A 12,159-nucleotide genomic window follows, 5' to 3' on the forward strand; every position below is an offset into this window, starting at 1 on the left:
TGATTGTTGTATATATTTCCATTTCTGGAATATGGGGGTGTTAGTCCTTCTTCATTCTCCTGGGATGTTTGTGAGATGATCCATTGAATTTTTGAAAGAGTCATGTTATCCTGGAGAAGGTTACAGAGGTATAGAAATAGGGCACGAATGGCACATCTTACTTGTTTGTTAGGATCGTACATCTTGGAATCATCCCTGTCTGTGATCAAAGAAAAAAAAAAATTAATTTTAATTTAAAAAAAATGTTACAGACCCATCTGTAAAGAAGCAGGTTATAGGACTAACAGTCTGAAATATTCTGAAGTCTTACATTATTATAGGGCTGTAGGCACTACAGGCTACACAATTATTACTATGTAAAATATGAAATTGGATGGGAATGTTATGGGCTATTAATTAATATCATATTGCAGAAACTCATTTGGAGAATTGATATGAGCATTTGTATAATCAGTTTTAAGGAAAACTTCAAATAGTAATTGTTACCTTTTAAATTGTTATTCATTTTCCTAGATGCATTGTTTACATATTGGAACAAGGCTACAAAATCTGAACTCATGGACTTTTTCACCATTACAGAGTAAGTTTTTGTTGTGCTTGTCATGCAGCTGTATGTTCTGCTGTTCTAATAACAATTTGAGTGTGGATATAAGCATGTGTAAATGCTTTTTTGCTTGTTCTGTTGTTTTGTTTAGTTTTTTTTTAATAATATTGTCCTGATCTGTTTGGAAGTCCTTAACTTGATGTCCCCTGTTGCATGTCTGTCCAAGTCCGTGATAGTCTCTGGAATCAGGCTATACAGAAGGGATCTCAGGAGGTTCTTGAAGAACAAGTAGTGCTCAGAGTATTGCAGTGCTCATGGAGGAGGAACCAACTGTCTTGATACCCTTCTGCATTAAACTGTGTCTTGTAACATCAGCTGTTCAATAGCAAATACATGGTGGTGTAGCAAAACTGATTGAATTGCATAACTTCAGAACTGTGCTCCTAGCATTCCTCATGTGTCCTCTGCTATTCCCTAAGGGAATAGGTACAGGATGAGTCCACTGTTCCAGTATGAGTCCACTAGTCTAAAGACAAGAAGATCTCAGAAGGGGGAGTTGAGGTTATTTTGTGCTCAGAATGACAAGTCTGGGGAAGGCAAACACCATTCTGCCCAGACAGGTTGGAGACAGCTGAGCTACTCAAGGTCTCAGTAAAAAATGAAGCTGGGTTGAAGAGGCAGTAAGGCAGTCTGTTCTCTCATTCTCAGCTGGCACATGGAAGACAGAGCCTGAGAACTGGCTTTCCTTTTGGCTTTATACTTTAGAGAAGAACTTTTAGAATATCTTATTGGATCAACATGGATGTTGTGTTGTTTTCTGTATTATTGGGATAAATGTTTACAGTGTGAAAAGAGTAAAATAAAATCAGTATTACAGCTCCACTCACACCACTTCTCTTGACTTGAAAATATGACTTCTAGTTAATTAGTGTTGTGCACTTACCAGTAATATAGATTATTTTTTTAATGAAAAGTTTTGTTGTTAATTTGTCTTTGTCATCATCTTGTTATAAAAGCATATACCCTTTTGAAAATAGTTCTTTCAGAAACTATTATCTTGGAATCTGGAGACCTTAAATGAAACCCAACAAAACAAAAAAATCCAATTTGTAGCCAAGTGAGTTTAGGCTGTGGTGGGGGGAAACAAAATGTTTTGCCCCTATTTTGAACACTTACACACAATTTAAAAAGTTTGTGTAAATAGGCAATATCTGGCTATCTCTTTGCTTCCCTCTTCCATGTTAGTTGCCCTGTCTTGTTGGCCATTTGTAGATAACTGACACATTTACCTTTTCTTGGCTTGGGGTTTGGAAGGGAATTTTAAGGCTGGGAGAAATAAAGAACTTTTATGATGCAAGAGTTTAAAGTTAACAATAATTGTTGAATAATTCCAGTGTACATAAATCTGGAAAAGATTTTTTAAAGTGTGGCTTCTCTGACTTGTGTTCTTTGCAGAGTGTGCTTACATCAGTTCCAGTACATGGGGAAACGATACATAGCCAGGTACTGTGTGGAATTTAAATTTCACTGTCTTGTTTGTTAATAACTGCACTGTGTGAGGTATGCCTTGAACTTCTGTAACAAATAAACTGCACAAGTAGAAAAGTTATTGTGGAATGATGCGTAAGATTTTGAAGTAAGTAACTGGTTACCATATTAACAAATCTGTATCCTATCTGGAAGTCTGGTATTTGTTTAAGAATGTTCTGTGAGCTGTTTTTGAATGATGACTTCAGAAGCCACCCCTTAAAAGCTATCTTTTACAGCATTTTTTCATTGAAATAATTTCTTTGGGAAAGAAATTTTATTATGTTTTGTTTATTCAGTTGGCCATAAAACCACGTAAATTGAAATGTTTCAGAATTTCATATATTTAGTGTTTTTACTTGAAGGTAAGTAGTGAACATTCCAGCACTGCTGTTTTTAAATTTGAAGTCTGAAGAAAATCTGTGGAAGTCAGAAACCAGTATTAATTTATTTTTATATCTTTGCATTAATTTTTTTTTAATACAAAGTGTTTTTTAATGAAGTAAGAGATCCAACGTCTTTAGGCCTTATGCTGTGGTTGACATGGTAAAAGTGTTATAATTAAACTGATGTGGTTAAAATACTGGCCCTTTTGAACTCAGTGAGAAATTTGTTGCTGACTTTGGATGGTAATACATTCTAACTATAATGTTAGCTTTTTTGGTTTTAATTTAGATAATGTGAATCTTCTTCTACAGACTTGACTCTCTCCTTGGAGATTTTTCTGGGGGGCAAAAAATGGTTCACATAACGTAAAAAACTCAAAAATAAATCTGACTTTCTTAAGCCAGATTTTTTGATTGTAATCTTTGTGTTCAAATGTACATCAAACTCTGGATGCACAGGAGATTATAATTCTCAAGCTTTTTATGAAAGTTCTTCCAAGTGCTTTGTTTGATGAGTTTGTAGAGGACACTACTACACTTCTTTTTTGTTTGCTCATCACCTGGTCTGTGTGCTGCATGTTAATGTTGAAAATGCTGAGCTATGGAAAGCATCTGGTGTTGTGAATTTTCCCAGTAAATGTAACTTTCATGTCTTTCACATTGTCACTACACTGAAGTATATCACAGTCAATGCACATACTGTTAAAATACACAGATGACAGAGAACGAGAGGGAACAGGGAATTCTGCAGTTCAAGCACTGGTTTTCGTTTTTCATCAGCTCTGGTGGTGGTACACAGTAGGAAGTTAGCCTGTACTGATTGCTAACACAGATCACTTTTCTGTTTTCTTCATTTGATTGCTGCAAATTTAACAAAGTCTATGGCTCTTCTCCCTTCCTGCTTGGGTAAGAAGTATATGATACTATCTCAGTTAATTCCTGCTCTCCTGTTGCATGCATGCTTTCTAATTTTACTGCTGTGTGTCCTAACTTTTTTGCTATTTTTTTGCAATCAAAATAGAGGATTCAGTTTTGGGTTCTGAATATTTTCAGAATATTTATGTTTGCAAATACCATTTTTTTGAAAGCTCTGAAGTAAATTTAGCACTTCAAGAGTGACTGCTTATGTGCTTTTGCTTTCATGCTTTGAGGTTTTAAGAAAGAGTTTGCTGTGATGCTTTTTTTTTGAGCTACCTATTTTTGTTTTATAAAGAAAACAGTGAATAGGTTGCATTATAATTCTTTCTATAAAACTTCTTGTGCTTAACTAACAGCACTTCCTGTCTTGCTGCAGTTTGACATGTCTAACTTTTGCTTCTATCCCATTTCACCCATCTTGCAGGAACCAGGAGGGGTTAGGATCCATAGTTCATGATCGAAAATCTCAGACATTGCCTGTTTCCCGTAACAGAACAGGAATGATGCATGCCAGATTGCAGCAGCTGAGCAGCCTGGATAACTCTCTCACTTTTAACCACAGTAAGTCTCATGACATGATAACGTCTGTCATCCTCAACCAGTACCACAACACCAGAGACAGGTCCCAGAGCCACACCAGTGCATCCCAATGACTTTTACTGTTCCAGGTCAAACAAATAGCTGGAAGCAGTCCATGGTCTGTTCTCTGCTTTGTGATAGAGCAATCACTGCTGGGTGGTGCCATAACATGGAGCATGGTTAACTACAGTCTATCTTAAAACTGTATTTTAATATTTTCTTTTAGTTATGTATGCATCACACTTTGCTGCGCATAGTTACAAAATTGACTTTTTGTTTTTCTATTTGTTTTATTGAGCTTCAATTTTTTTCTTCTCCTATGTGGTCTTATAAATTACTAGTCTCAAATTAAATATATGTATTCTAACCATATCTCCATGTTTTGACATCCCCTGAAGAGAAATAAGTTTCTTAGAATTTCTACAAAGATTGCAAGCCCATGATTTAGTTTGTCTGGAAGTGAAAAAGCGTCCAATAATGAAGTGATTTTTCTGTTTTCAGTGTGAGAAAGATATCAAGTATTCTTGGAATTTCTGTAGACAATGGTAAGATTTAATCAGGTTGAAGTCAGCTTGTATAGACTGCTGTATTGAAAACTAAATCTGCTTGTGGCCTATCTTTTTAAACATTCTGCTTCTAAATTGCAATATACTGTATGTAAAGTATTCTAAAGCACCATTTCTCAAATTTCAGCTTCAAAAAACAATGAAACTGGTGGACTAATTCAGTAAAATACAACACTGGTATTGAAGAGTTGTGTGCAGTAAAACTTGAGTTAACTGTATTTTCACTGTGTTCATTCTTTGATTTCTCAAAGCATATCTAACTGTCCCTTAAAATCTTTTAGCTCTTTTTCTGTAATATAAAGCAAAATTTAGCCTAATTGCACAAGACTTATCACATTGTCTTGTGTAAAAGTGAAAAAAAATCCCACAAAACCTCTCTATTCATAAATGCATTATCACATCTATTTAAATGTAAGAAATGCAATTGCCTGCTTTTAAAATGTGTCAGGCAAGTATGTGGAAATTACTTTTTTTTCCCTTGCAATCAGTTTGCTACTGCTTTATCATCATAATTTCTACATGGTTGTTGATACACAAAAGGAAGCCTTTACACTACATGGCTACACATTTGGTACAGTATAATAATTTGCAGATAAAGACTGGTTAAAAAAAAAACATCTGAGAAACAGATAACATGTCCCTGTGCAAAGAGATTTCATGCTTTCAGAACTTGGCAATGTTTACTGACTTTTTAGGAAACAATGAGCTGAAAGATTTTAAAAAATGCATGCTTATGTAAAAAGAAACTTTCCATTCCTTTCCAACTGAAGGAAGGTGTCTTATTCAGATAACTTTGTCTAAACTGATAATAGGTGTTTTTTTTTAAATGGACAGTTAATAAATATCAGGATATTATACATTGTATTGACCAAGGTTTTACAAATCGAAAATATGTTGCTGTAAAAACCACATGAAGTATGAAATTGATTTTTATATCTTTGTTCTGTTGTTGTTAACATCCAGTTTTGTTTAGTTGTCAGTCTGCCTCTATCATGTATCCAAAATAGCATTCAGAGCTTGAATAATCTTGCAGATATTTTGTGTGGGATACATAAAGAAAGGAAGTGTCTGGTGGAAATAGTTGCTTTACTTGTTTCTGAAATCAAGATTCTTTGGCAAGATAGTTGTCTATTAGTGTAAATTATAAACTTATTTTCTCCCTTTCTACCCACCTAAGCTAGAAATGGAACTGAAATACTTTTTCATATATACCTTTTCAATATCTATCATCCCTGAAAGGTATGATACCTTTCATCTCTGAGAAATTTCAGTGTAGTTTTGTGCTTAAAGAAAGAACATATAAATCTAAAGAAATTGGTGGTTATGGGTATATGTGTGTAGTTCAGCCAGGGAAGCAAGAAGGTGCAGAAAGAAGTGGCCAGGTGTCATTACAAAGGAGTTTGGCATTTCTTCTGTTCTTTACTTGATCTCAACAAGTTTGTCATCCTTGTCATTTATTTAGTGATTCTAAGTTGTTTGTAAATCTGACATATAAACATGACCCAGACCAAATGTTTATAAAGCAGCCCAGTCACGTTTGTCAATCTGGTGCTTCATGACCAGTGTTAGGGAACAGAAGTGACACATTATTATCAGTGCTGAGGTAGGATATGTTTTTGAGATTATTAAAGTTCACTGTGGAGCTAGAAGTGATAGGATGTTTTTATTAAATATGGAGATATTGCATTGCATTGCTACAAGAGCAGAATTCATTACTGGGGTGGTAAACTGCATATAAGTATGGGATTGTATTCCTTCAACTCTTACTGTTTTGTATTTTTATCCTGATTGACTTGTGATTAACTTTGAGACCATTGTAACATCACTAAATTGCCAAAACTACATATTTTCAGCTGTAACTTCATTCTACTACAGTACTTACCAATATATGTGTGTATATATATATATAACTGTGTAGCTTTATGTATATATATACATTTGTGTCTACATGCACATAAATATGAAATATCACATAGTTTTTAACTGCTGTTTAATGCTTCTGTTGTTGAAATTCTTACTTAATATATTTTATAGTCCTGTGCAAATTATGTTGGAATAATTGTCTGACCATATTTGAAACTATTTAAATGCATATGAATTATTTTCCTGTATTGAATACTAACTTCTGTTAGGCTTTTTACTTGTTAATCTTTTCCTAGTTCAGCAAGTCTTTTGGAAATAAGAAACATTTAAATGAGTGTATCCAGCACTTACACTTCATTTGGAATTTCTGTAGGCTATGGCCATTCAGATGCAGATGTCCTTCACCAGTCTTTACTTGAAGCAAATGTTGCCACCGAAGTTTGCATTACAATTCTGGACACTCTGTCATTATTCACAATGGCTTTTAAGGTTTGTTCATGACTTGGTGCTAACTTTTCCCATAAGTATCTTTGTGAAGATATACTTTTATAAACTATTTTTTAAATTACATTTTTATAGTCTAGTTAAATAGCATTGCTAATTTTAGCTTCTCTAGCATTGTATTTTATTATTTTCATGAGAAAATGATAATATCTCACAGAAAAATGCTTTGGCTTCAGCTACACATCATACACCAGCAGTAATCTATGGGAAAAGCTCCCTCCTCAGCCTAACTTAAAAATAGTTCTAGGAGCTTTGGTCTCTACCTAATATTAGTGGTAAAAGTGGCTTTTAAAGGCCATGTGGGGTGAAAGATCTGTGGCAAAACTGTAATTGGATACTCTCAGACTTTCATATTGAACTTGGTTGCTTATTATAGTAATGCACTCCTTAATAATGATTTGTGTGTTCCTCTTCTGTAACTTTTTTCCATTTGTCCACTAATAAGACTTCTTTTAGTTGTATCAGTTGCTGTAGCTCTCCTGTGGAATCTTTATATAGCACACCAATTACTTCCCCCTCTTGGCTGTTTTTCTGAGGTTTTCCAGACTTTAAATTGAAGCCATAAAAAGAAGAGATGATAACTCTAGCTTGTTTCTCCTTTAATTGGGGCAGTGTATCCAGATTCTTGCTTGAAGATTCAAATTTAGTGTCTTATCTTTAATCTAGTTATGAAAACATGAGCTTATTTACAATGAGCTTCCTTTTTTTCTGGTAATTAATTTCGTAGAGTTTAGAGCCAGTTCTGTCCACAGATCTGGTTACAGAGTTGAAAATTAATAAACTAGCTGTAAAGATTTAAAAAGGAACGAACACTAATTAGCCTGTAATTATCAATCCATCATGCTTGGAATGACAATCCTTCAAGGTTATCTCTGTGTTGTATGTTGAGAAGGTAGGCAAGAGTATGCCAGAATAGTTTCAAAGAAACAAATAAAACAGGACAATCAGGAGCTTCTATTCAATAAACTGCACTAAAATATATAAAATCAAAGTCATATGGTTTGGGTAGTAAGGAACTTTCAAAGATGATCTAGTTCAACCCTTCTGCATGGCAGAGACAACTTCCACTAGGCCAGCTCCATCCAGCTTGGCCTTGAAAAAACCTTTCAAGGAATCGGGCATCCTCTACTTCCCAGGGCAACCTGTCCCCTTGCCTCAGCACCCTCCCTGTAGAAAAAGTTCTGCTTATGTCCAGTCTGAACCCAGCCTCTTCCACTCCTTTGGAGGCTTTATATGCAGGTTTGGAGGTTTATATTATTATTTGGAGGTTTATATGCAGAGATGACAAGGAAGAGTGGAGTGCACCTAGGGCGTATCAGAAGGGCCAGGACCTTGTAGAATCACATTGTAGTAGGAGATTCTGCTATGAGAAAATTCCCCTGTGTGGGCTGCTAAAGCCAGTGTAAGCAAAGTCTGTTAATACTTTGAATGTGCCCCTCAAAAAGCTATTAATAGTAATGGATTTAATTAACAACTGATAAAAACAATCATATTCTGTAAGTCTATTCAGAAGGAAACCCTTTATAAGCAAAATTAATGAAGGTTAGAAATACCTAGTTAGAATTCAGATATGTGTGTTATACATCTTGGTAATGCCATAGAGGTTATATTTTTTTAAATGTCTTGCTTTTTGATGATCTGTATATGTTCTTATAGTATAAATGTATTGCTGTACAAAACTCCTAAATCCTTGCTATTGTTTTAAAGAATCAGCTACTGACTGATCACGGACACAATCCACTGATGAAGAAAGTATTTGATGTATACCTCTGCTTCCTTCAAAAGAATCAGTCTGAAACAGCATTGAAAAATGTATTCAGTGCTTTAAGGGCACTTATTTACAAGGTAAGAAGTTTTTAAAAATTCATCATCAAGTACTTGTCCAGTTTTTTAGTTAACAATATATTATATAAGAATTTAAGAACTAACATACCAAAATAAAATTGGTGACTATGAACTGATCTGATCTCAACAGTGTGGAATGCTTGTCCTTTGATTTGCTGTAAAAATTGTTTTGTGTCATGACCTACTCTAACTCTTGCTCTTTCCACAGTTTGAGGATATGAATATATTTGTGTTTTTCTTGACATGCTTAATTTATCAAGATCTGACCCTCGTTTTAATGAATAAATTCTTTGTTTTCTTCTTTTTCCTCAGTTTCCTTCTACATTTTATGAAGGTAGAGCTGATATGTGTTCTGCACTGTGCTATGAAATTCTGAAGTACTGTAATTCCAAGCTGAGTTCAATTCGTAATGAAGCTTCCCAGTTACTGTACTTCTTGATGAGAAATAATTTTGACTACACAGGGAAGAAGTCTTTTGTTCGAACACATCTGCAAGTTAGTATATTTTCTTTTTGTTTTAATATTGTAGATACACAGTTGCACACCAGTGTGCAAAGCCCTGTCAGATAGACTTAAAATAATTTATTTGGGGTTCAAGCAAGGCTGGTACTAAGAGTAAGAAGATGGCCATAAAATATATTCAGTACAAGGAAATACTTAGAAACAGTTGGATGACCCTGTGTTTGTAGGAAATGAATTTTATTTGTCAGTGCAAACATTCTGTTTTGTAGATGTTATTTTGTTTGTTAAATGGTGTATCCTGTTGCATCTGAAGAAGGAAAATAATGCAGCAACAAGCACACAGAAGTCTAAAATAGTGCAAATAATTTGAAACTTGTGTGTCTTGACAAAGCTGGGAGCAGTAGTTTGCCAGTTTAATGACCTCTGGCTAATTCACCTAGCAGTCAGTCATGTGTCTTGAATTTACACAAGCCTGTTTTATCCTATGTTATTGTACAAGTAATTGGAAAAGAATCCCCAAACATTATTTTATTTAGGAGAATGATTTTTCAATTAAAAAGAACAAAACTTCCTTTGTAATTGCCTTAGAGGTACATCTCAAGGGTATTTAATGAAATATGCTCTAACAAGATGTTTGTTTCTGTCAAGGTTATTATTTCAGTAAGCCAGTTAATTGCTGATGTGGTTGGAATTGGAGGAACTAGATTTCAGCAGTCTCTTTCCATCATCAACAATTGTGCCAATAACGACAGAATTATTAAGGTCTGGTTTTATTCCTATTTCCATACTGTGGAAGGATGCTTGAAGACTCTTTCACAGCATCTTTTCCAGTTATGTTTTATCACTTTGTTGTGCAATGACTAGGAAAACACAGTAGTTAACCTGACTTTTCCATGTTTTAGCACACTACGTTCCCTTCTGATGTTAAGGATTTAACCAAACGGATTCGTACGGTGCTGATGGCTACGGCTCAGATGAAGGAACATGAGAATGATCCAGAAATGCTTGTAGACCTCCAGTACAGCTTGGCAAAGTCCTATGCAAGTACACCTGAACTGAGGAAGACATGGTTAGACAGCATGGCAAGGATCCATGTTAAAAATGGAGATCTTTCAGAGGTAAGAGGAAAAAAAATCAAATTAGTTGTAGCTCTGTAATAAACTTAAGCTTATCTTTTTAGAAAGGGAGTGTACTATATGTAGTTGCTAGCATGTAACATAATAAGTCTTTTTTAACAATTTTTGAATTGTTGCTGGATTGATTTCAATAGCTGATAAGTTTTTGTCCTACCCAAGTACATCTGTAAGTAATTTCTCATTATTAATGAAAGGAACATGTTTAACTGCTATAACTGACACATTACTAAGAATGGAATGCACAATTCAAGCCATGGAAGAGAGGTCTTTTGCTTAAAAATATCTTTGTTATTACTTGTTTAAACACTTAAAGCCACTCCTTGAATTCTCCTCCACTTGCCTTTACAGAATTAGCTTGACTTTATTCCAAATTGCTTACTAAAAAACCTACTAATGTTCTTAAAACTGACAAATAATTTTTGTGTCATTTGAAAAAAGGAAAGCTTTCTGTTTTTACTGTACTCTTAAAATTGTCAGTTCTAGCAGAATTGGGGATTGTTATATGTCATAATGAGACATTAACACTTTAACTGGATACAGATTAATTTTGTCTCTTTCTAGAAAGTTTTTCCATCTGAAAGTAAATTGCTTTGTATGAAATCATTGCATTTCATAAACATCTGTTAAAATGAGCATCATGTGAGCAAGTAAAAATCTCCAAGAGATAGAAGATGCCATCTTCCAAACTCAGTTCTTAGTACTAGAATTCTCTTCTTCTACATGGTAACAACACAGAAGAAATACACATTACTCTGTTATTAGCTTGTCTTTTGAACTGAACAGCTTCACCTATCTGAGAATACAGAGTCTTTTAGTCCTTTTCAGTTATGTTTCTCATTTTTTTGTTAAAATATTAGAATCTTTGACTGTGCAACTAGATGAAGATGTCTGCAAATCATCAAGTTCAACTTGATACAAAGTATGAGTTCATTTCTGGCAGATTCTTACCTTTTTCCTTCACCCCTTCACCTTCATTGCTTGAGGTTGTGCAGCCTCCATATTTGAGCTGTTCAACTGATAGTTACTTTGCTGAAAGCCTAAGCCTTTTTAATAAAATAAGGATGTCAAATCTTTTTATTTTTTTGGAGAAAAGTGGTCAGTATCAAATCCATAAAAAATCTCAGATATCTGAAAATGATTCTGTCCCTCTTCTTCTTTTTTCTGTTTTTCAAACTGCACCAATTCCTTCAAATTCCATTCATGGGTTAGGTCTTTCTTGCTGCTCTCAAATGGCCTGTCACCGGTTTCTTCTGCATTTTTCTTGGTCAGGAGGCAAAAAGCAGACAAAACAGGTTAGCAGAAGGGCTACCAAATGTTGAGTAGAATCATTAATAGCTTAACACTTAAAATACCTCCCCCCAAAAGAGAGATTCACTTGTTTTTATCATATCATGATGTTCCTACCTTGTGATTTGTGACCCAGGGTCATTCTTAGATTGTGAGCTGCTGTCCATGCCACTCAGGGCTCTGGTTAAGAAGGAGTAAATGCACTTGCACAGTTATTGCTTTACATAAATAAGGTGGAGAATTCTTGCAGTAGTCATAGAATATCTCCTGCAAAGCAACAAAAAGGAAAACTGAAGAACCTGTCTCATACTGTTGCTCTCCATATATACCTTGTTTTTAATATTCCCATTTTAGTTGTATTTTAAAAGATTGTACTGTTTCTGTTTTAGGCAGCAATGTGCTATGTCCATGTAGCAGCACTGGTTGCAGAATATCTCACACGAAAAGGTATGATTTCAAAACCTTATTGTAATGTACTCAAATATATTTTTATTAGAATTTGGGAAAATAAATCATTTCCATGAGGAAGTTGTAGGTATTTC

The 12,159-nt window shown here is 34.6% G+C and overlaps 1 protein-coding gene across 19 annotated transcripts in view; it reads left to right on the forward strand.

The window, feature by feature from the left end:
- Positions 1 to 12,159, forward strand: part of DOCK9 (dedicator of cytokinesis 9) — a 113,935-nt gene that overhangs the window by 86,742 nt on the left and 15,034 nt on the right. For 9 of the 19 annotated variants that reach the window (XR_008508255.1, XM_054514125.1, XM_036393508.2 and 6 more), the window contains 9 exons: positions 514 to 580; positions 2,000 to 2,047; positions 3,800 to 3,936; positions 6,757 to 6,872; positions 8,595 to 8,732; positions 9,045 to 9,227; positions 9,843 to 9,956; positions 10,097 to 10,312; positions 12,007 to 12,064. Coding sequence is in view for 18 of the 19 variants with exons in the window: in XM_054514125.1 (XP_054370100.1) it covers positions 514 to 580; positions 2,000 to 2,047; positions 3,800 to 3,936; positions 6,757 to 6,872; positions 8,595 to 8,732; positions 9,045 to 9,227; positions 9,843 to 9,956; positions 10,097 to 10,312; positions 12,007 to 12,064 (1,077 nt within the window). In the remaining variant the exon portion in view is untranslated. Of the gene's footprint in view, positions 1 to 513; positions 581 to 1,999; positions 2,048 to 3,799; positions 3,937 to 4,455; positions 4,500 to 6,756; positions 6,873 to 8,594; positions 8,733 to 9,044; positions 9,228 to 9,842; positions 9,957 to 10,096; positions 10,313 to 12,006; positions 12,065 to 12,159 lie in introns of all 19 variants that reach the window. The other 10 variants (XM_036393550.1, XM_054514128.1, XM_054514135.1 and 7 more) reach the window with 2 other exon arrangements.

The sequence above is a fragment of the Molothrus ater genome, chromosome 2 (genome assembly GCF_012460135.2).
Source record: "Molothrus ater isolate BHLD 08-10-18 breed brown headed cowbird chromosome 2, BPBGC_Mater_1.1, whole genome shotgun sequence".
NCBI lineage: Eukaryota > Metazoa > Chordata > Aves > Passeriformes > Icteridae > Molothrus > Molothrus ater.